At 34.9% G+C, this 25,638-nt stretch overlaps 2 protein-coding genes across 4 annotated transcripts; one reads left to right on the top strand and one right to left on the bottom strand.

Annotated features, from left to right (window-relative positions):
- Positions 1-992: 992 nt before the first annotated feature.
- Positions 993-12,959, bottom strand: brd9 (bromodomain containing 9). 2 transcript variants are annotated; one of them, XM_079625651.1, is made up of 17 exons: positions 12,154-12,959; positions 11,126-11,340; positions 9,626-9,715; positions 9,415-9,550; positions 8,753-8,810; positions 8,513-8,657; positions 7,908-8,018; positions 6,802-6,923; positions 6,590-6,722; positions 5,563-5,635; positions 4,645-4,740; positions 4,164-4,296; positions 3,959-4,070; positions 3,250-3,300; positions 3,083-3,167; positions 2,826-2,996; positions 993-1,199 (listed from the first exon to the last, which is right to left on the bottom strand). In XM_079625651.1, the coding sequence occupies exons 1-17, from the start codon at positions 12,203-12,205 to the stop codon at positions 1,099-1,101; spliced, it is 1,884 nt and encodes a 627-aa protein (XP_079481777.1). In that variant the 5' UTR covers positions 12,206-12,959; the 3' UTR covers positions 993-1,098. The 2 variants fall into 2 exon arrangements, with proteins under 2 accessions (XP_079481777.1, XP_079481778.1); XM_079625652.1 differs by having other exon boundaries at positions 6,802-6,920.
- trip13 (thyroid hormone receptor interactor 13) lies at positions 12,324-24,346 on the top strand. 2 transcript variants are annotated; one of them, XM_079625654.1, is made up of 14 exons: positions 12,324-12,379; positions 13,892-13,992; positions 14,220-14,373; positions 14,522-14,651; positions 15,589-15,644; positions 16,155-16,245; positions 16,349-16,421; positions 16,504-16,567; positions 16,649-16,735; positions 20,264-20,370; positions 20,701-20,854; positions 20,941-21,053; positions 21,134-21,203; positions 23,215-24,346. In XM_079625654.1, exons 2-14 carry the CDS (start codon positions 13,910-13,912, stop codon positions 23,308-23,310), a joined length of 1,278 nt encoding a protein of 425 aa, XP_079481780.1. In that variant the 5' UTR covers positions 12,324-12,379; positions 13,892-13,909; the 3' UTR covers positions 23,311-24,346. The 2 variants fall into 2 exon arrangements, with proteins under 2 accessions (XP_079481780.1, XP_079481779.1); XM_079625653.1 differs by having other exon boundaries at positions 12,325-12,413.
- Positions 24,347-25,638: the final 1,292 nt, after the last annotated feature.

The following is a 25,638-nucleotide window of genomic DNA, read 5'->3' as shown; positions in this document are numbered from 1 at the left end:
GGTAGCCATTGACAAAAAAAAAAATACTATGAAAGTCAATAGCTAGCTACCATCATCTTTCTGGTTACCAACATTCTTCAAAATGTCTTTTGTGTTCAATAGAACAAAGAAACTCATACAGGTTTGGAACTTGTGGCTGAGTAGATGATTTTAGGGTGAACTATCCATTTAAAACTTCTAAAAAGAAGTGACTATTGTGTGACTGTAATTTGATATTGAAAAGTTCAAACATTGTGAAACAATATAACTACAGAACATGGAAGTCCTCAGAGGTGGAAGATTTTAACTGTTACCTAGTTACCACTAGAAAATGCAAAGCCAAATGCAAATGAGAACTCTCGATGAAAGCGCTTTGAAGACATGAGAGAGCTCAGCACATTTTTACACTGCAGTCAATTATAGAGAATATTTCCATGTCCCCCATTGCATATCTTAATTATTAATACATTGCATGAAATACTAAACTCAAAATTAATCTGTGCATTTAATGAGTGAGCACTGTGCGTACTACTGATTGTATTGCCTTGTTTATGTATTCTTCTTGATATTTGTTTGTAATACTTTTTTAAAAATACAAATTTTAAATGTTTCATGCATCTGTTATGATTTTTGTTTATTTTACTTTTTATGTAAAGCACTTTGAATGAGACATTGTGCATGAATTAAACTTGCCTTTTTTCACAACATCACAATGAAGTGAACATGGGGTGAATTTAAAAATAATTTCACTCATTTAGCAATGACTAACCATCTATAAAGACATTTTGTTTTTTGCTTTTGTACACTAAACATTTCTGGCCCTTTGTTGGGCTGCTGCTTGTAAAATGAGTCCTGAAGCAAAACCAGTTGAGAATCCCAGTATTATTGGAGGACAAGATGCGAATGCTTCTTCCTAGAGGTTCATAAGATGAAAAAGAGAAGCCACCATACAGCATAAATGTGAACTCCTACAGATCAAACATGAATCGGGAACAAAAACTTTAACAACCATATAAAAAAGGAAATCAGTCACAGAGTTTTTATTTAAAAACAAAACATGAACCTGTACAAGCTTACAGTCCTTTACAACAGCAGATAATTACAGCGGGTCGGGGAACATCAGCTGTTGGCGGTGGAGCCGGGCTCTGGAGACTGCAGGAACTCATACGGGTCTTGGACCATCTCGGCCTGATCTCCGACACCCAGATGAGGTGAACTTCCTGGTCACGGTCAACAAACAAACTTAAGTTATAATTCAGGAAAATTAAGATTTCTTTTAAGCACATACCCCAAAAATTCCCACACTGTTGTTCAGACGATTGACAAAATGACCACCAAAAACCATTGAAATGAGTTCTAAGTCCATTTAAAATTTCCAGCAATATTTATTTACTTATTATGTCTGTAGCAAGGTTATCTTCAAGGGGGAGAACAAAGTGAATAACAAAAGTCATACAATTAACATAAAACCTATAAAAGAAATGTATGATTAATACAAACATTCTAAAATACATTCAGTCAATACATCAGTCAACCTGTTAAAGTGAAAAGTTTGGATATTGCCTTTCATGCAGTGAGTAATATAACTGTCTGTAAATGTAAAAAGCAAAGTTTTACAGATCAAAGTGCTTGTCAAATAAAGTTATTAAATCCTAAAGAACGAACCGATTGTGAACTGACGAAACCTCAATCTTACAAATGATTTTTTTATATATATATATATATATATATATATATATTTAGCTTTTTACCTTCACTTCTGCAATAATTTGCTGAGTGTCTTCTTTAAAAAAAGAGATCAATAGGTCTGTATTCAAAAGCATTTATAAATTACAACTAATTAAGACTACAATTTAGTCTATTTACAATAAAAACTGTGCAATCCAGTAAAATATGTTAACAGTCATTGGAGCTTCACAAGGAAGGCATGATGGTGGTTTTTACAAGGGGCGGTTGATTATGATTTTACTTTTCTAACTTTATTTAGTGTGTAATGTTGCTGTTTGAGCATAAACAACATCTGCAAAGTTACGTCGCTCAAAAGTTCAAAGCAAAGGAAGATTTTTGCTTTTAAAGAAATAGTTTTTTAAGGACTTACAACAAACGGCTGGTTGGGACTACACGACATTCCTCCCGGGTTAGTGACATCACTAACCCTAAAAATTATATAAACTCAACCCCCTGGACGCGATTTATAGATTATCAAGACAGAATATGCTAATCAATGACTAGAAGATAACTACAGCTGCCTGCATAAGTTCATCAACTAACCATTCAGAAATGTCCTGTTGCTTCTACATGTTGTCACTTCTTCTCGAGTCTCTCCATCATTGTCCGACTCCGGTTTGAACATAAAAGGCTAAAAGTTTTTACATTTTCAGTGCATGTGTGTGTGAAGTAAAAAAACACAAACTGTTGTAGCTCCGCCCCCTTATGCCGGGAGCAGCAGCTCATTTGCATTTAAAGGAACAGACACAAAAACTGTGCGTTTTTGCTCACCCTCAAAAAGTGACGACTTTAACATGCTATATAAAAATATCTGTGGGGTATTTTGAGCTAAAACTTCACATACACATTCTGGGGATATATAAGACTTATTTGTAACACTTTATTTTAATCCTTGTTACATATGTTACATGCACTTACCATAGGAATAACAGTAAATAATACATAATTACATACAACTAACCCTCAACCAAATCCTAACCCTAAAGTAAGTATATGTAGTTCATTAATATTACTCAGTACTTAAATATATAATTACACTGTAACACAGACACCTTAAAATAAAGTGTAACTGACATTTAATGCCTGTGATGTATAAAACTATAAATGTGGCTCAGTACCTAAATGATGCTGATCCCTCTCTGAAGCGTTTGACAGGGAAGAGAGATTGGAGGACGGTCGTGATCCGACTCGGTCCACCGCTGCATCCTGGAACTCCTGCAAGAGTTTGGCTGTGTCGTCAAAGTGCTGATGACCGTCCTCATGATCCGGCTCCTTCTTCACACATTTACCTACAGATCGGGAAAAACGCCAAAAAGTCAAAAACAAACAACGTCTTTTACAGTCGTGAGGTGTTGATGTGTAATATATGACTCACTTAATGTGTTGAGCATATCTAGAGACATGTCCGGGTAGCTCTTCATGGACATGAAATCAAGCACTGAGCCGGCTTCATCTGTTCCCTATACGCACCAATCAGAATATCTCATTAAATGGTACCTTAAAAGTTTGAAACCTTTAGCATGAAATATGTATAATTCTTACCGGCATGCCACATAAACTAGACTTAGTGTCATCAATCGGCATGTTTCTTTTCTGAAACACAAATACAGCATTATAAAATGTTATAATTATTTATATGCGTATATTATATAATACAATATATCAATGTGTACACTACTATTTAGAGAGTTTGTGGTCGGTGATTTTTAATGTTTTAGAAAGAAGAATCTTCTACTCACCAAAGCTGCATTTATTTAGTCAAGAATACAGTTAAATATTATTACAATCTAAAATAGCTGCAATCTATTTAAATATCTTTTAAAATATAATTTATTCCTGTGATCAAATCTGAATTTTCAGCAACATTACTCCAGTCTTCAGAGTCACATGATCCTACAGAAATCATTCAAATATGATGATTTGCTGCGAAATAAGCATTTCTGATTATTATCAATGTTGAAAACAGTTGTACTGATTCATATTTTTATGTAAATTTTGTGATACATTTTGTCAGATTCTTTGATGAATAGAAAGTTCAAAAGAACATAATTTATTTGAAATAGAAATCTTTTGTTAGAGTCTAATTAATTTAATGTGTCCTTGCAATTTTTTTTTAATAAATAACGTTTTCAACAGTAGTGTATATTGCTGGAATTTACTGTTCACAAAACACTAAGAACTAGAAGGATTAAAAACCATGATCATAAAAAGTAGCTGGTCAAAAGAGACATTTTTGTAGATTTTTTACTACCTGTCGGACTTGAATGACAGCCTTCGAGTGATCACCAGCCGTCATTTTATCCAGCAAATCATCCACAAGCCTTTTGGTAAAACCTCCACAACCCTTAACAAACTCCTGCAGACTAAATCACACACACACACACAAATCCCATCAATCAACTGAGTCAAGTGAAAAGCAACAGATTTTTTCTGAGCCGAAGGTTTGGACCAAACACCTGAGAGCGCACTGGACCCCGGTCTCGTCTCCATAAGCGGAGTAAAGCATGTCCATCTCCTCTGGAAGCAGGTCAGGATAGACAGAGTTGTTCTGAAGGGTCTGAGTGTTGTACGCACTGCTCAAAAACGTCACTGAAACAAAACAACAGGACAAAATTGCAATGACAGACACATGCATCATATGATGTGAATCATAAATGTAAAGATTATGGCTGTGATTCTGTGGTGAGTTGCATAAACTGGTCTTACAAGTTACTTTTTTCTATAGAACTGGTCATAACTTTTAAGTCAGTTACAGCAAAAAGTAGATTTCTAATTTGAATCTGAAAAATAAGACCGATTACCCCTCGAATGCTAGTTCTTAAGAGAGTACTTAATGATTTAATTACCGACTCTTTTTAGCAATTTAGAGTCAGTACTAAATGTGATTCACAACCTTAAAAATATTATTAATGCACGTGGCAATAGAAGATCTGTTACCTTTGTGTCTCCTGTCGTCTTTAAACCCCAGTGACGTCAGTCCAGGTATGAGCTTATTAGCCAAAGAGCTCAAATCTACAGGATGAGTTTCTTCCTCTGTAAACAATAATCAATATTTTCTTCAGAGAGACAAATTATATTATTCCTCTGGATAAACTTTCTTCAACAGGGTTAGCTACCTTTCAGCATTGAAGTGCCATTTTTAACCATATAAAGCTACTTTATGCACATTTCTAAGGCCTCTAAATGATCAACATGATCAAAACGTTGCTGAAAAACCTGTTGCACACAATCTACTACATGCCTTCGGTTGTCTGATTGATAGTTCATACTTTTTTAACAAGTAAAATGCATTTTAGTATCAATGTAAAAATGTCCATCTTCAGGTCTTGGTTCACATGTCTTTTATTTCTGTGAAATCTTTAATGATTTTTGTAAAGTAAACGTTCAGAATAACTAGTAATATTTCAAGATGAACACTTACTGGACTGAAGCAACTTTAAATATCCATGAATATTTTTTGTGGGGGAAATCATGTTCAAATCAGCCATTTTAAAGAATGTTTATTTGTTCATCTCTTAATCCTCATTGTATTGCCTTGCATTAAATGTTTTGACACCCACAATACAAATTACAGAGATCATAAAACTAATAATTTAAATATATCATCTTACGAAGACATTATTGGGTGCTATAGAGTGACAACTGATTTTATATTTTGTCTAAAAGGTCAATAAATTGTTCAATTAAAAAAAATATTTTTGACTATTATTATTTTATATGTCAGTTAACAGGGTTAATTTTCTTCTAAATCATTGTGCATAATTGCGAGCAAATTACCAGCTCATTGCTATATGCTACATATATAGACCAATGCTATACAAAGCAATAGAAGCTGAAACAGTGTGATGTTCATACCCTCTCCTTCAAGATCTTGATTTACAACATTGTAAGTCAGGGAACCTTCGGAGTCCTTTTTAAGGTAACCAATCTACATGCAAAATAAAACACATGTTAAGGTTAGGGGGTAATAAAAGTTTTGGTTATATTACAATAATCTGCATCTATGTAGCTCAAACAGTAAAGCATGGCACTAGCAATGCCAAGGTCATGGGTTCGATTCCCAGGAAATGCAAAAATAATTAATTTAGAATGCAATGTACTATATGTCACTGTGGATAAAAGTGTCTGCCAAATGCATAGATGCAAGTAAACTGTGTCTCTCAACTAATAGGTATAAATATTAGTACAGTAAGTTATAGTACAGCCCAGACAAAATCTATTATGGGAGAAAATCTGCTGAATGCTTATTTAGTATTTCATGCAAATTTATTAAAGAATATGTCTACTAGAATAGGTTTTCATACAATTGAATGCAAAAAAACCCACCTTATTTTTCACAAAGCGCAATGTGCTCTGATTGGTCAGCTGGACTAGTGTGTTGTGATTGGTCAAGTGCTTTGAGTGTTTTTGGGAAAGCTCAAGACTACAATGGAGGCCTTTCAGGGAGTTCAGAAACAGTGACACTGATATAGAGAATAACTCCCGCTGGAGGGACTTTGTGCTTTGTAACTTTTCAGACCTTTTTTATGCTCAAACACACTAAAGAAAGTTGAAGATGTAAAAAGAAAGGAGCATAATAGGAACCCTTAACATGGAACAATAGAAATAAGAATACAATCTCATTGGAAGCTGAAAGCATTAGGAAATAATATATACTATATTTGAACTTGTCATTTCTTTTCTTTATTATTATTATTATTTTTCTATCCCTCTCGTAGTCTACCAGGGGTGGGATGGGGTGGGTTCTAGATTTGTATAGTTGCTTTTTGCTTGGTATCTTTGTGTTTCTTGACTTAAAAAAAAGAAAACTCAATAAACAGTTGTTAAAAAAAAAAGAAGAAGCAAATAATATATATTATAAAATAACACAAAAGGGCAGCACCTTAGAATTTGGCATGAAACTGTTGATTCGATCCCGGGCTTCATCTGCCGCGTGCTCCACCAGTGCCAATACGTGCTCCTCCGCCGTGCTGTCCGTCACACTGCAAGCGTTGCCCTCTAGCTCGTACAGATCACTACACAAGCAACACATCTGCTCAATCACACACTCAGAATCATGTGGAGCGTTCAGAAACAAGTGCGGTGGAGATTTACCTGATGATGGGCTCTTTGATGGGCTGCTTTTTGGATTTTTTGGGGTATTCCGTGTGGATTGGCATGATCTCCGTCACCGGCTCCTCAGGTGTGATGTCATCATCACCCAAAATGGCAGCCTGCTGAGAGAAATCCATGTCCTGCATAAAAGACATGCTGCGCTTCAAAGCTAACAGCCGCTCCTGTGAACAGAGCACAAATAGAGCAACACAGCACCCATTTACTCCTCCTGCGGGAGGTCTTAGGTATGCCATGAAGATGGGAGTCGAACACGGGATGGATTGATATAAAAAGAGATTGGATAATGGGAATACTCGTCTCTGAACCCGCAGAGCACCCGAGCCAAATTGATCACGTCGACTGCTCAAAATGAACCACCTTACTAATGCAATAAAACAAGAGGAGGGTCTGACACGCCATTGAAGTCTGTGATTTTTTTCTCCATGTAATCCTGAAAAAAATTAACAGTTTTAGGATTTTGGAAAAAATAATAAAATTAGGGAAAAATATAGAATAAAATTAGGAAAATTTAAGATTCTGATTCTTTTTTATTTCTAGGTCACAAAGAGCAACATCTAGTCAAAAAATATTTTCTTAAAATATATTATAATACATTACATAATACTATATTAATAATATTTGATATATATTAAATTATTTATATATATATATAAAAAAATATTAATATATTTTATAGACTTTTCCCATCACTTTTTACGATTTTATTAAATGTGAATAATTTTCCAGGCCTCAATCACAATTTTAAAATCCCCTGATATTTCCGACCGTGGGAATCCGGAAATGTTCTTGCTTCCATTCACAGGCGGACACAAAAGATTTTTGGAACTTTCTTGAATCATGTTGATTTTTTCTTTTCCTGATTCGTAATGAAAAATGTTTCATAAAAATAAAATAAAAAGCAGCAGCATTTTCACTAGTGGTCTCAGATATTTGACCATACTGTATATATATATCACACTCATTTTGATCCAAGTATTTAGATTTGTAGATGCTTCCGAATCGAATGGTAATGATGGCACGCATGAACTGGACGATGATCAACAAAGGAAAACAATAACAAAAACAAAGTGCTTTAAAAATGTTACTTTGCTCATCATTTTGAATCCCGTGTGGAGAAGTTTCTTGGCGGCCTTGTAGTAAACCGTCTCTGGTCGGTTATAAACCATGGCATTGTCACACATCAGCTTGAAGTCTGCCTGGAGATGTCAAACCCACAGATTCAGATACAAAATAGTCACATTGTAAAATAATGTAATTTCGGTGGACTAAAACACAGATGAAACTCAAAAAATGTGAATATGGTGCAAAAGTTCATTTATTTCAGTAATTCAACTTAAAAGGTGAAACTAATATATTATATAGACTCATTACATGCAAAGTGAGATATTTCAAGCCTTTATTTGTTATAATTTCGATGATTATGGCTTACAGCTTTTCACAATATTCTAATTTTGAATTTGGGGTTTTCATAAGCTGTAAGCCATAATCATCAAAATTATAATAAATAAAGGCTTGAAATATCTCACTTTGCATGTAATGAGTCTATATAATATATTAGCTTCATCTTTTAAGTTGAATTACTGAAATAAATGAACTTTTTCATGATATTCAAATTTTTTGAGTTTCAACTGTATTTTATTAGTTCCAAAAAGAATCTGAAAATGAAGATTGTAGCCGGACACTTGCGTACCTTGAATTCTGTGATAGTTTTGTATTCATTTTCAGCAATTTTGTCCTTCATCGTGCTGAAGTCCATGGGATGTTTGATTATCATGGAGTAGCCAGGTGCAATGGCGTCTGTGACAGGGAAGGCGAAGAATCCGTGTGGATCTTTCCTGTTGAGACAGAAAGATTGTCCTCGTATATTCCAGATATGAGGAAAGATGAAGATTAGATGACACAATGCGATCTGCTTTTTGCAGGGTCTCACCTCTGAAGCAAACGCAGGAAATGCTCCAAGAGCTGCTGGCGAGGGGTGGATTCATTTTCTAGGAAAAGCCAAACGGTAAAAAGACAATCAATGAGAAAAATACAGGCGAAACTCTAAAAATTTGAATATCGTGCTACAGTTAATTTATTTCAGTAATTAAACTTAAAAGGTAAAATTTATTAAAGGCTTGAAATATCTCACTTTGCATGTAATGAGTCTATATAATATATTAGTTTCACCTTTTAAGTTGAATTACTGAAATAAATGAACTTTTGCACGATATTCAAATAATAAATGAACTTTTGCACGATATTCAAATTTTTGGAGTGTCACCTGTAATTTGAAATCCATTTATGATTTGTCTTATAATACATTTGTAACTGAGGCTTCAGAATAGTAAAATTAATTTTTATTTAAGCAATAGAAACTATTGTAAACGTAGTTTTTAGTATGATTTATTCCAAATAAAAAATTATAACTCCATATATTATTTAAGGATTCAAACTTTGATGTCAATATATATTTATAAAACTTCACAATAAGGTTCCATTTGCTAACATTAGTAAACTACAAACTGAACTAACAATGAAAAATACTTCTAAAGTATTTATTAAACTACTTTTAATGTATTAAAGCATATATTTAATCTGATCTAGTTGTACCTTGTTGAGTTCGACAGGCTCGTACGGGTCGATCCGCTTGCTGCTCCACTTCTACTTTCACTCCAGGATGAAATTCATCCGCCTCTGATTCCGATTCAAATTTGTCCCGCTTCCTCTTCTTCTCCTCCAGAACCACCTGTGGCAATACACTCCTTTAACAACAGCACTCAACTAAGCTCTTGATAATCAAGCAGGCGTACAGTGGCCTTACCTCCACAGGCTTCGGCAGGGTGAACGGCTCCACTGGTCCACTGGCGGCACTTTCCGACTGCTCTCGCTCACGTTTTTTCTTTTTCTCCTCCTGGATGAAACACAGACAGAATTTGTAAGATGAACGTAACAAGATTTTATTAATTTTTTTACATTTTCTAAAGTAAATGTGAGTGCTTTTTGCCTGTGCAATCCAGTGTTGTTTTAGTAATTAGATAGTTGAATTAATTAAAACACTTCCATTCCATTTTAATTTAAGATAAAGTTTTAGTAATTTTGCTTTTATTAATTGTTATTTAAGTTTTAGTTATTTTAGTACATCAAGTTAAACTTTTGCTTTTGAAATTTTGCCTTGGCAGCTAATCGAAATAAAAAAATAGTTTTATACTCTCGCTCACGTTTTTTCTTTTTCTCCTCCTGGATGAAACACACAGAATTTGTCAATTAGATGAACGCAAGTAACCAGATTTTTTTTTTCATTTTCATTTTCTAAAGTAAATGTGAGTGCTTTTTGTCTGTGCAATTCAGTGTTATTTTAGTTTTTAGATACTATTATATAGTACAATTTTGTACAATTTTTTTCAATATTAGTTTTAATTTTTGTATTTTCCATTTTCATTTTAGATAAAGTTTTAGTTTTTTTTTTTTTTATTTTATGTGTCTATCTAGTTTGTATTATATCAAGTTAAACTAAATGAAAATGAGAAATTTTGCCTTGGCAGCTAGATTCAATAAAAAAGGGTTTTATACCTTTTTTTCATATGAAGTAAATATTTTTTAATTTATTTAATGGTTTTAGTTATGATTGTAGTTAACTAAAATAGCCCTGGTGCAATGTAACCTACAGGGCATTGTTTCTATGTATGGGTCAGACCCCACTTTAATGTGAGTTTATGTGATTTTTACATATGTTTGATCAAGAATAAAGGTTATTATACAGCTATAAAAAATAGTATGTGAATTTTATTATGTCAGTAGTTTTCAATCCTGGTCCTTGGGACTCAATGCTCTGCACATTTTGTCTCCTTTATTTAACAAATCTGATTCAGATCATCAGCTTGTTAAGAGAGAGAGAGAAACTGGAGATAGGACTAGGAGAGACATACAATATGTGCAAAGCAGTGGGTCCCCCCAGGATCAGGATTGAAAACCAGTGCATTATGCAATGATAAATGTTGTCATACAACCTCATCACATTTCTATCACATTTCTTGTTTAATACAGCAAGTAGCATCCAATTATCCACATGAAATTAGCAATCCAATTTTGTATAAAATGTCTTTACTTTTGGCAGTCTGATCAAATAACAAGGCAAGAAAAAGGCTAAAATATATATTTTCTGGTTCATTTTAGTAGCATTAGGTCATGCAGATATGATGAATATGCATGCTGAATATTCTCATACTGTGCACAATATACAAGATTTAAGGAATCATGAGCAATCATTAAGTAATAGTGATGCTTGACTTCTGAGTGTTTATGAGTCGTTCTTTTCACTCACCTTTCTCCTCCTCCTCTCGTCATCATCTACATATTTCTCCTTCTCTGATTTCTTCTTCTTCTTCTTTTTCTTTTCTTTGTGCCGCTCCCACTCGTGGTCAGAGCGGTCGTCATAGTAACTGGAGTCATGTCCGGAGCCGGAGAGCTCGGTCACTTCACTGCCGCCCACCTTGAGTACCAGCTTCAGGGGTTTATCCAGGGGTTTGTCCTCATAGTCTGAAAAACGACACACAAAGCCATTAAGAGTCATTCTTAATTTTTTCCATTTTACTGTGCATGAATGTTTTGTACAAGCGTTGAAGTTAATGACATTTCTGCTCTTTACAATTCTGCTGTTCTTTCACTTCTCATCATTAACCTGCAGTAATATGCTACACACAGCATTATCAGATGAAACCCACACTATCACTATAATCCTTTAGACCAGGGGGTTTCAAACTGGGGCCTGAGGATCGCAAAAAAATTGAGGATGTAAAAAAATAATACAAAATTTAATTAAACTAAATAAATGAGAAAAATATGAAAATAAATAAAACATTTAATTAAAATAATAAATAAATATGAAACGTTAAATAAATAAATAATATAAAATAAGTTTAAACTAAATAAATAACAATTTAATTAAAACATTTAACAAAAATAACAAATAAATGAATAAATAATACATTATTATAATACAACAATGAACAGAAAAAGTAATAATGCAATATAACTAAATATTTAAATAATTGACAAATTATACATTTATATGTCACAGTATAAATTAGGTGTAAACATGAAATATATATAACGTTAGCTGTCTTTTAAGTCTTACGATGAGAATTCTCATATTTGTGGAGTCCGTAGCATCTAAAGATCGACTAAACACTTATACAACGCCCAGAATAAACAATCATTAACTATACAATTTTGTGAGGTTTTGCATGAAAAAAACCAGATATATATCGCATTCACTGACTATTTACATACGCACTTGCAGAACACTCAGAATGAATTAAAGTGATTTTCACATGCATATCCAATACTCACCTCCTTCAACCGCTCTCCACTCGGGTCTGTGTTTCTTGTGCTTCTTCCCCATATTGTGTCTTTACTTATATGAAATAAGAATCAGGTTTAATCTTCAGAATCTGCGTATTTTTGTCTCACTGCCGCTCTTCATTACAGCAACAACAACATTAGCCGCTATGCTTAACTTCCGGCTTCAGGTGGCGTCGTTTCCGGCGCAGGCTGGCGTGACGTCACCGTTAGCGCGGTAAGTTCGAGTTTGCCTGTCGCTGTTGTGAGAGGTGAGTGTGTTTAATTCCACAGTTCTTTCGTTATTTAATCGATCTGTTAATAAATATGACAGTTAACACAATCTACTACAACTATAATGTGAACGTAAGACAACGTAAACCATTTATGCTGTGCGGTATGTGATTCGCGCGTGATGTTTATGATAATAAAGGCTGTTTCAAAACATACGGCATGTTTGATAACAAAACATGAATTAATGAGAAAGAAAAGAACAGGATGTGCTTTATAGTGAAAATAAATATTAAAAGCGCGATAAGTCGCGAAAGAAAAACTGAACTGAAGTGAACTGACAGGACGCTGCGCGCGCGCTCCGACCGCAACACGGACAAGCAAGCACAGTAGCCTTTGTCTTCGGTTGCACGCCTAAACGGCCAAATAAACACAGAAATATTTCAAAATGCCAAGTCGAGTATTCACGTAAACACAGCAGATGTAAATACTGTGTGCATTCACTCTCTCTCTAACACACACACGCACACAAAAGAGGATTTATGCTCATCACTTGGTAACTCAACCTCACAGTGAAAGCCATGCACAATTAATTCCATATTGCAACTTATTTATTGTTTGCTGAATATTTGTTTGTTTATAGTTGTCTATGGACCGTTTTTTTTTTTTTTACTGTGGCTCTTTTGGAAAAATGCATTATCCAAAAATGAAAAAATGTCTCTTTGGTCAAAAAGGTTCCCGACCCCGGTGCCTTTCACAGACATGTAACGTTAGCTACGTTAAGTTAGTCACAAAGCGCTTTATTACATTCACTTCTCACCACAAACATACATTTGCATACACAGATATCATTCATCATTAATACAAAGTACTCCGTTAGTATCCATAACTGACATAATCCACAGCAAAACTTCTGTGAATAGATACCTTTTTGATTGACCTCGGGCTTAGCCTTCGGTTTGTTTTACCCTTCGAACATGGCGGCGGCTTGTTGCTATGCAAGTCACATGATTTGTGACGTAACGCCGACCAAGAGAATACGGCATGTTTGGATGGTTAAATAAAGTTAGTCTATACTAACAGAAAAATAATACCATGGTACATTGTTATTGTTACGTGGTTGCTAATGCTATGTAGTGCTAAGGTGTTTTCGGTGGTTGCTTGGAGGCAGATTAACAAATATGTAACGTTAACACTGTAAAAAAATATTTTCATGATTTGTTATCACAACTTATGTTGTCAAACCAACTCGGATAATTAATGTGGTTCAGATAACATACTGTTTTGAGTTTCTGTTGATTAAACCATCTCAATTTTATGAACTAAAATCCTTAATTTTAATGAGCTCAATTTTATGGCAACCAGTTTACTTACTTTTTTAAGTTAAACCAACAAGTGATCACTAAGGGGGTTGTTATATAAATCTGATAGGTTTTGCCTCGTTACATCACATTTGACATTTATAGATTTTAATAGATTATATGTAAAGTTCTTCTGACTGTGTTTTTTTGTTTTTCAGCCAATAGCACTTTGAGTAATGGACATTTCTGATCATCACATGACTGAAGTTGGCATCGTCCGCCCTGATGTGCACATAGAGGTTCATGTGAAATCTCAGAGGTATTTCATAAGTGAATGAACTGAATAGGATGATTAGACTTGTTACGGAAAGCAAAACGTGACAAATCAATACAAAAAATGTAAGTCATAAAATAAAAAGTGCACGTGAAATCTCTTTTGATATAGGCTAAGTCACATTTCTGAAGCAAGGCTGTGAGCACTGTTTCATGTTGACATGTATATATTTGCCTCTGCATCATTTAAAAAGTATAAATATGTGTTTGCAGCACAGCCAAGAGGCCTGACGTGAGGACGCATGTGTTGTCGCTGCTGGATCGACACAGCTCGGTTTTAAGGTCTTTCAAGTGGACGGAGTTTGATGATGAATTTCTAGCCAAAAATGTGGAGTCAGTCACCATAGGAGATGTAGCTGGTCCGAAAGTAAATTGTTTTTTTTTTTGTGTTTTTTTCATCTGTTTTACACTACATTCTGCTTTATATTTTATATGCTGAATTTTACTTAAGGAGGGTTTTACGTAATCTTTCAGTCTGAAGCCCATGGACGTGATGTTTCTTATATGTTCCGCAGCTTGTGGATCTGAAGGTTCACAACCTCTGTATCCATGTTTTTTCCCTGAATGATGACAGTCCGAGCACGCTCACTCTGGAAGAGGAGGAGGAGGGGCTATCTGCTGCCAATCATTGGCTCCTCCCAGCTGGTGATTATGCATGACACGCCCCTTTCAAGCACATTCACAAATTCCTGCCGTAGTTACGTGTTACTACATGTGCTTACTATAGTAATAACAGTATGCATAATTAACCCTAAACCAAACCCTAACCATAACTCTATAGTAAATTCGTGTAATGAATTAATATTACTCAGTACTTATTTGAGTAAGTGTAATGGATCTACGTCACCTTAAAATAAAGTGTAACTAATTAAAGTTCAGTTGTTATTTACTTGTTCCAAATCCGTATGCTGTCATTTTGTGATGATCTGATAAAGATGGACAACGTTATATATATATTTTTGGGTCCTTTTTGGAGTTTGGCAGTTTAAATCTGCATCGGCTTTTATTGTGTATCAATAGCAGCTTAAACATTCTGCCTAAGATGATGATGTCTGTTTTAATGAATTTTTTTTAATTATAAATACGTTTGAAATGACTTGGGGGCATAAAACAATGACAGAATTATATATTTTTTAGCATGAACTGTTCCTATAAAAATGGTTAATTAATCGAGTTAATGCTCTCCTGTGTCACTGGGTTATATTATTTGGGATATTTTTCCAGGGTTCATTCTTTCCTGTTTTAATGCTGAACATAAACATAATAACAATACACACGCTTTTTCCCATACACACACTTATTTACTATCAGGAGAAAACACACCTAAGTATGTCATTGTAATATTTCTACTCCTCTGAGAAATTTTTTTTATTCTATTGATACTTTTGAAAAGATGTTTAATCCAAATGTAGTCTCATCTTATTTAGTTTCTGTTTTAATTTTTAATAACTCAAGTATTGTTTTCACCATTAAAAATAGCCAAGGAGCTGACATGACATGAAAACAAATAATACATTGTTCCAGAGAGCTACATGTGGTCTGACCTTCATCTGATTTTCATCTTTTTCTTCATGTCTTCCAGCTGAGTTTCACGGCATTTGGGAGAGCTTGATTTATGAGGACGGCATCAAAACACAAGTAAGACCTGTATATTCACAGTCATCTTGAAATGATTTGAAATAAATGAGCAGAATTATGCTTGTTAGCAGAAGTAGGTAGTATACTATAACCAAAATCTTATATCACAGTAGAGGTCATTTAACATATATTGCATAATGCATATCAATATATATTTATATTGACATGTATATTTATATGAATATTTGGTTAATTTTCCTGGAAAAGAAAGATTTCAATCTTTTTGGTCACAAGATTTAAGTCACTTTTTGGAGTACGGTAGCATATTTGAGCTCAGAGCTAAGAGACTGAAATCTAGAAAACATAAATTATAATTGTATAATGTTTGGGACACATTATTCTCCATATCCTCCAACTGATAGTCATGCACACACTGTATATCTACAGCAGTATAAGCAAGCATTATTGCTAAATCTTTACCGGTTGACACATTTCAACCATTGCATTTTTATCCCGCCCATCCCTACTTGTTGGCATCAACATGATCTTTGTCTTTACTTTGGTCTCCAGCTCTTGGATTATGTTTCGACAACAATTTTCTTCTCTGACAAAAATGTTGACAGCAATTTAATTGCCTGGAATCGTGTCGTGTTGCTTCATGGTAAGACGATAAAAGCTTGTTTGTTAGCTCAGCAATTTCTGTCTTCATTGAACGGCTGCCCATGCCATGTTTATACAGTTGCCGTTCTCTCATAAACCCTCAGGGCCGCCTGGCACCGGGAAGACGTCTCTATGTAAAGGACTTGCTCAGAAACTCTCCATTAGACTGTCTGGCAGGTGTGACATCTTTCTTAAAATAAAAAACGCTGCTGCTAAACATGCTGTATTCATCACCATTGTTCTTCACGCATTTCCTCAGGTACGCGCACAGCCAGTTCGTGGAGATCAACAGCCACAGTCTCTTCTCCAAGTGGTTCTCAGAGGTACAGCTTGATCCGTCACATCTGAAGCACTTCCTCAGATCCATGTCTGAAACGCTGTGAACACGTGTGCCTGTTTTACAGAGTGGAAAGCTGGTCACGAAGATGTTTCAGAAGATTCAGGAGCTCATTGATGATAAAGATGCCCTGGTGTTTGTCCTAATAGATGAGGTACTCTCCTTTTAACATCATTAATATTCCTTTATCTCTCTGGGCCTCTTCAGTCAGAAATGACCGACATAGGAAATTAATGGGAAATATGAAAAAATATTAAAACTCTTTTGGTGGTACAAACTACAAATCAGCCACTGTGCTGAAAAAAGTGCACACTAATGTAGAATTATCGCTTTCCATTCCTTATTTTGTTAGATTTTTTATTTATCAAATACAGAATAACAAAAATGCTTTCCATGTGTTCGCTTTCTAACAAATTTTTAATGTTTAAATGATCATAATGCAAAATTTGTAAATGCTTACCTGGCAAATATATCTACACCTTTACAAAAAAATTGTTGTTTAAAATGTCCAAATATGATATATCTAAATGCAAACCCTAATAAAAAAAAGAAATTATGTCTAAAAAAAAACCACAACGGGAATCCAAAAGCCTCTCTATATATTTATATAAATATTATATATTTATATTACTCAAGTTTTTATTTTTTAAACACCTTTAGATGCCACTATTCTCACTTAAAAAAATTGATTTTAAAGGCCTTCACTCTATTTTAAAAATGTATTTCTATTTTTGTGAAATAGTGCATTTATTGAAAAATAGTCATGTTTATAGATTTATTTATAATGGAATAAATATCTCATAAAAATTAGAAATAATGCATAGTATCATAAAATCATATTAAAAAAAATATATATATTATTGAACAAAAATATATTACATTGATTTTCCTGGAAAAAAATAAGTTACATTCCAAGGCTTTGGTGTAATTTATTTAGTTGCAATGTTCAACAAAGCCACTTAAACCTGTCTAAGGTGGATTGTTAGCCAAAAAACTGCTATCCACTGGTGTTTTGGTCAAGTCTGATGGTTTAAGTGGGGTTTTGGGCGCTTAACAGCAGACTGGTCTCTCAAAACCAGCTGTAACCTACTAAGACAATCAGACCATCTTAGACTGGTTTATAAAAACAATAAACCCTTGCTTTACAGTGTTATTACCATAGTGAAGAAGAGAGGCCATAGTCTATTTAACCTTGGTGAAACACTGTTATTCAAATCCTCTTATAAACCATAATTTTATTATAATGCAGTCTGAATGATAATCAGTCTTGTGTTGATTTCAATTCCAGTACAATCATTCAAAAGCAGTTTTATGAAAGAAAAGTGTTTTACCGTCCTGAATAATGAATGTTTAACCCTCAGGGACACAAACATTGATATTCATATCTTCTTTTTTACTTGTATGTATGAAACCATTAGTTATATTAAAAAAAAATTAGTCAAAATTTGCATCAGGGTATAATTTTGAAAAATCTTGCAAAATTGCATTATCTAATGAAATATGCACTAATTTGTGGATACATTTCCAGAGGAGATTTTGAGTGTATTTTTTTTATCTATCCATAAATCATAAAATAATACTGTCAACAGGCAGAAAAAAAAATCACCCTGTTTTTAGGAATAAAATGAAATAAATTTGCAACATATTTTACCACTATGTTTTTTAATACAGTAAGTGAACATTTTAAATTCACAACACTGTTCAGCACGCAACTGTATTTAAATAATTATATACTTCAACTGGTAAGGATACAGTCATGAAAAAGTTAAGTAGTCACATTAATATTATATATGTATATACATGTGTGTGTTAGTTAGATGTCAAATACATGTTTTCTACATAAGCTAATGCTGGGTAGCCTGGGTACACACCAAGAGATTTTTTACATCTTATAAGATTTTCAAAATGGGATAGACCACAAACATGAGGACAAAAAATCCTAGATTTAACCGTTTTGCTCCTATAGTGTGTGGTGTGCCATGATGTGACAAAGACAACACACCACACACTAACAGATTTTCAACCAGAGTCTTGAATGTGAACACAGGAAATCTCACAAAATCTCGCAAGGCTTCAAAATAAGCATAGCGGACGATGTGTAGGAAGAAATTTGCGATGAAAGTGTTTGGAATGATTTTCACAGAAAATTCACGTGGAAAAAAAACATTGTAACCAGAACCTTTTATACAGTAAGATATTCAATATTTATTGTCTTTATTTATTCTTTATTGGATTTATTTTCTCTTTAGGAATAGTTCTTTAATCCCTTTTTGAACCTCCCTGAACCCTTAACACTCAGCTTCCTGCAAGTGTGTGTGAGAATGACCGTGTCTTCCATCATTTCACTTTCTGATTGGATATTGTTTAGTTTCACGTGATAATCTCCAAGAACGTGCGCGCGTTTGTCCTCGGGGTTCCCCCCACACATCAGGATTTCTGATTGTAAATATTCAACATGTTGAATATTTAAGATTCGCGATCGGGCGCGGCTCCGACGTTCTTCCGAGCAGGTTCGGACACTCTTAAAGGATTAGTTCACTTTTAAAAAAACTTTTGCTGATAATTTACTCACCCCGATGTCATCCAAGATGTCCATGTCTTTCTTTCTTCAGTCGAAAAGAAATTGAGGTGTTTGATGAAAACATTTCTCCATATAATGGACTTCACTGGGGACCAAACGGTTCAAGGTCCAAATGACAGTGTCAGTGCCGCTTCAACGGGCTTTAAACGATACCAGACGATGAATAAGGGTCTTATCTAGCGAAGCGATCGCTCATTTAAAAAATAAATAAAAACGTTTAAGTTTTATAAGCACAAATGCTCGCCTTGCTCTGTTCTGTGATGCGCGTTCGTGAATTCATGTAATACGCAATTACGTTGAAAAGGTCACGCTTCTATGAAAAGTAAAACATTTCTATCCTGACGAAAATTTCTTTTAGGCTTTTTAATATTACAACACCAGGATACACACACGCAATGGGCATTTTAAACGATAAACTGACACAAAGACATTTGAATATGTGTGTATGGTCCTCCTTCCGTACATTTGTAAACACTGACTCGGTGAAGCGTGACCTTTTCAACACAACATAGCGTTTCGCTAGATAAGACCCTTATTCATCGTCTGGTGTCGTTTAAAGCCCTTTGAAGCGGCACTGACACTGTCATTTGGACCTTAAACCGTTTGGTCCCCAGTGAAGTACATTATATGGAGAAATGTTTTCATCAAAAACCTTAATTTCTTTTCGACTGAAGAAAGAAAGACATGGACATCTTGGATGACATCGGGGTGAGTAAATTATCAGCAAAAGTTTTTTTTAAAGTGAACTAATCCTTTAACACACTTCACACCAAGGGAAAATCTGATAAGATAATCTGTAGAACCATCAAGATAATCGGGACATAGCTAGGATTGTCGGAAGAGGGGAAATCGGCCCGATTATCTTTTGGTGTGTGTACCCAGCATAATTAAAAAAAAATCAGCTGGCTGGTGCTATTCTGTGTGACTTGAGCAAGCTGTGATTATGCATTTTTTCCCCCCCACCAAATCTTGTGTTAAATTGCTTGCTATTGTATATACCGGTACCCATATTTAGTGAAAGTTAGGTATTATTAAATTGCTTTACACATTGCAATTCTGCTAGGCTGGATCACTGAGGGTTCAGTAATGCTTGTTTGTCAGGTGGAGAGTCTCACAGCGGCTCGCAGTGCATCTCAGGCAGGAACAGAACCGTCTGATGCTATTCGGGTGGTCAATTCTGTCCTGACCCAGCTCGACCAGATCAAACGGTCAGTTTCTCTTCATCTCTGCTGCACTTTCATCTACAGAGGCATGCTTGAAATCAAAATGACTATTTACTTAATGCACGTTGCTGCTCTTTGTGTGCATTATTCATCGTCGAGGTTATTGCGAATAAATAAGTCTGTTTTTGTAGTCTTTCATCAAAATATAATAACCTGTTCTGCCATATTTTTCCTTTTCGTCTGATGCCATCCTGCCCTCTTTTATGTGCCATTGAATAACCTGATCCATTTTGGGATATTTCATATTAAGGCAGTTAAATTGGGGCTTCCTGTGCATATTCATATTCATATAAACCTAGTGTTTCCTTGATTCAGCCACACAAATGTTGTCATCCTCACTACATCCAACGTCACGCAAAAGATCGATCTGGCCTTTGTGGATAGAGCTGATATAAAGCAGTACATCGGCCCACCGAGCGCCAGCGCCATATTCAACATCTATCTGTCTTGTCTGGAGGAACTCATGAAGGTGAGTGTGTGTTCAGCTCCATTAACTGTTGAACGTCTCCATTCCTCCACTGAGCTCCACGATTGAGATTTGATCTTTCCCTGCAGCGTCAGATCATCTACCCCAGACAGCAACTGCTGAGTTTGGAGGAACTGGGAACCATGAACTTCATGGAGAGCGACGTGACCCATCTGAGCTTAAGCCTGAGGAGCATCTCCCAGTGAGTGTTTGCTGGTGACGCAACCAGTACTGAAAGTCTTTGAGAATTGATATATTTCACAAGTGTCTCTTTCTGGACAGGAGGAGTGTGGGACTCAGTGGAAGAGCCTTGAGGAAAATCCCATTTCTGGCTCATGCGCTTTTTGGAAAGGTACTCGTTGTTGTACAATGTTATGTGATTTTTCCACAAATCTGGACCACAAAACCAGTACATTTTTTGAAATTGAGATTTATACATCACCTGAAAGCTGAATAAATAAGCTTTCCATTGATGTATGGTTTGTTAGGATATGACAATATTTGGCAGAGATATTTGAAAATCTGGAATCTGAGAGTGCAAAAAATCGAAACATTGAGAAAATCTCCTTTAAAGTTGTGCATTTATGTTCGCGATTGTGCAACATTCACTCACAAAAATAAATGTTTTATATATTTACGGTTGGAAATTTACTAAATATCTTCATGGAACATGATCTTTACTTAATATCCTAATGATTTTTGGCATAAAATAAAAATCAATCATTTTGACCCATACAATGTATTGTTGTTGACCATTGCCACAAATATACCCGTGCGACTTATGACTGGTTTTGTGGTCCAGGGTCACGAATATGGGGTGTTGTTAGTCTAAAATCCTTCAGTGTGGTAAGTAAGGAATAATGTACATCCAGCTGGTTGTTATCACAGAGTAACCCTCGACAGGGTGATCAGGACGGCCTTGCATCAGCCTGAAGGGGTTTATTCTGAGATTACAACGGCTGGATGTACATTATCCCACTGATTACATGGCTGCTTGCCACATAAGTAAATAATTAGATGAGAAATATTGAGTTGAGTTGAAATATTTTATTAGCTATTTAAACGTAAGCTTCCACGGAGAAAGCAGTTGCTAGCAAGCGCAAGTTAAAACTAGACAGAAATGTAAGGGATACGTACCGTATAATCATACCACTTATTACACAGCATTTTGCCATATAAATAATTATGGGGATAAGAGAGATTGATGTAAGATGAAACCGTTTTATAATCGTACCTGTTTGTTATCTTATTAAGTGTACAAAACAATGAATGAAACGAGAGAGAGAGAGCGAGACTGCGATACCCGGATGACATAATTAAATAATTGTACTCAAAATATTGATTTGAGTTTTAATATTTTATCAGCAAAACATTCCTTACAAGCATAAGGCGCCGACTTCAGTTACCCGGATGAGCATGCGTTATCAGTTATCACTGGTTGTTATCAGGGGATAACGTCCACTGGATGCTGCGATTGACCAATCAGAATCAAGTATTCCACAGAGCCGTGTAATACTGTAATGCATGACCTTAAATGCTTATTGCTGTGATGAAAGGATGCATTTTCAAAAATATATATATTCACGATTAATAATAAACAGTTCTTAAATAAGTACGGTAATATAGTTAATTAGTCTAATTCTAGAAAGTTTATGGTTGTCAAGCAATTTAAGACTGGTGAAAATTTTAACTAATAGATATCACCATAATTCCCCAGTTGATTAATTACAGTACATTAGGTAAATTGTTTTGTATTGCAAGTTTTCTAAAAAAGTTATTTTAAATAAAATGTTATTAGGGATGAAATGTTCTATAAATCAACCGAATGACGTATAAACAAACCCTTCAGAATATAGATATGAATAAAACTGTTAGGTTTGGTGTGTGTAAAGCTGCTGAAGTGGAGATTTCTGAGAAATAAATCACCGCCTTAAAGATATGTATCGTCATTGAAACAATAATGGTTTCCCAGACCCAGACTAAAATGCATGTTTGAGCTGTTTTAACTGAAAGCAACTTTCACAAACATATCTTAAAATATGTCGGTGTCATTGTTTTGTCTGTAGATGCACACCAGTAATGTTTTTTCTAAGGCACGTTTATAAAAGATACTTAAATGTTGTAATTGAACTAAGGTCTAATCCTGGCTTAATCTAAGCCCTGTCTGTGAAACCAGGCCAATGTGTAAAAAAATAAACACGTGAATGTGTATTTAGGTTATTTTCTTTCAAATTGTCTGAAAGAGTTATTGCAGCAAAATAGCACAAAAAAATCGTAGAATTGACCAGTGCATGAAAAAACAATGGTTTGAATATACAATTTAGTCTTTGTTTTTGTTGTAATCATGTCTCTTGTGTTTCCAGACCGCCACAATGACAGTTGAGTGTTTTCTAAAAGCGATGGGCCGCGCCGTGGACAAACAGAGACAGGAACAGGCGAGTTTGGTCAACTGTGTTTGAGCTGAAGCAAACTGACGTTCTGCGGTTGAATCGAAACGGTTTCTTGATTTTGTTTGTTAGTTCAATATTTCTGCTCTGTTCACCAGCTTCATCCTCTGAACATGTCCTAGAACAAACCAGTGTTGTTTTATTTCAAGTTTGAAAGTTTAAAACAGCACTTCTCTGTATGAGACTGTCATCTTCTGGGTGACGTTTTTCAATTCCGCATTCATAAGCTGAAGTTCTGGTGTCCTAAACCCGAGTTTATAATATGCACTGTAGCAGCTTCTCTCTGCATATGAAAAAAATGTTATTTTTTATGTTCAGTTTTTATATGTGTATATATTTAAATCATTTGATTAAAATGAGAAAATAATTCATTCATTTTTGTTTTTGTTTTTCTGAATTACAATTAAAATGTTTTCACACATACACAAAAAAGGTTCTGTATAGAACATGAACGGGTTAATTTAAGGTGTTTCATATATAGATCCTTTTAGGGGTTCATTTTATGGATTTAGTTTTTAATAATGTTTATGAATTAAACAGCTCATAAGCATTATCACTAAATAACTTTTAAACATGAAAGTATTATGCAACCATTTAAGACATCCTTAAAGAAGTTCGTATACAACCTTTTTGGCATAAAGAGTTCTTCAAATTGAGTCAGGAACCCTATGGTTTTATCTATACAAAACCCCATTGAAACTTTTTTATTCATAAATTGCATCCAGTAGGTGGCATAAAGGTGCAACATGCAGGAAAAAAAAGTATGCATGAAATGCTTAGTGAATCGCCTGTCTTCTTTCACTAACAGCTCTTATATTAGAAACTATTTAAAAAAACAATTCGGGGTTGTGTGCTAACAGGCTTTATTCACACTGCATCCAGTTTTGATTTGGTTTTCAATTCTAGTCTTGCGTATTGTCATTACGCTTGAAGTTTGTACAAATGAGATTTCTTTATTTTATTTTGCAGTGTTTGCTACTTGTCTAAGCAAACCCTGATTGTTTTTATTTTTATTTTGAATGCATTAAAGTTATAAAACACAAACTATAAAACACGCGTGCATTCATTCACACTCGACTTTCTCACAAGATGTTTGACCTTTGCCGGTAAGAAACCTGTTCGACACCATATTTAAAGCGGCCTGCTTTGATATGCTGTTTGGAAAGTGTCAGGTTGTGAGAATTTGTTTTATGCGAATCCCAAAATCACAAAGAGCTGTCTGATGTATATCATCACCCGACGATACCGGATCAAACAGGTAAACACCTGCGAGCCGTCAGTGTGCAGGTATCTGTATCGCATTCTTCTGATATGATGTGAGATTAAAATGTGTCAGGCTGCAGACCAGATAAACAGACACATAATTGCAGTGTCTGCAGGCTTTTTTCTCCTCCTGACAGTTCCTCTTCCAAAAACACAACTGCTTAAATGTAATCAGTGCAGGAAGAGAAAAAAAATCCTCAAAAGCCTTATTGTTGGAGAGTTTTATTCCACTTTTGTGGTTAGAAACTGCCAGAGAGTTCCTAAACAAAGCAAACAGTATAATACAGCTGAATTTCTATCTGGCTCCAAGCACTGGAATATCAATAGAGCTGCCAATAGTAATACATTAGTCGAAGAGTTAATAGACTTGTGGGCAAGTATCGTACAACAACACAAGACGTTTGGCGTTCAAGGCTGTTCAGTAGGATTGCAGAGAGATATATGAGCTTTTGTTTGAAATAAAAGAACGATTTATGCTGCTTATTGGCACATCAGTATTGCAAATCTCTCCCCTCAAAAGCTTTTTCCCTCATGCAAATGCAATATGCTTTCATCTCGGTTTTTCTCTCTCTCTCAAGCTGATTGCATGTGAAAAATGTTCCTGTGGCAGTCGTGCATGTATGAATTACCAACTAGAGTTTTGCATTTTCTGAAGAAAGGGCTTGCTGACTGGCTCACCTAAAAAAAAAAAAAAAAAAAATTTGTGCACAAGAGATTATTCAACTGTTATTTCAATACCGTGTCAGCATCATGAACGTCAGTCTATTTATGAAAGTTGTGTCTTTTTCTTCAGAAATAAGAGATATTAACGACGGCAGATGAAAAGTAAAGTTGTTTCAGACTGAGGAGAAAGTTGCATTTTGATGAGATATTAAAGATGTTTTCCAAGACCAGGAACATGTATTAAGAAATCATTTTGATTTCATGATGACTTCTGGAGTTATTTGACCCCTGCTGAAAACCTTGAATCACTCAGGCCTGATGTCATGCACACTGCTTTGGACGCATTTGTTGAATGACTAACTATCTTAACTGTGATAATATCAACAGGAAAGAGAGAAAAAAGCAACCCCGCAA

The sequence above is a fragment of the Phoxinus phoxinus genome, assembly GCF_949152265.1.
Source record: "Phoxinus phoxinus genome assembly, chromosome: 10".
NCBI classification, from domain to species: Eukaryota; Metazoa; Chordata; class Actinopteri; order Cypriniformes; family Leuciscidae; genus Phoxinus; species Phoxinus phoxinus.
The sequence above is the reverse complement of the archived record's forward strand: the minus strand, read 5'-3'. Positions and strand labels throughout refer to the sequence as shown.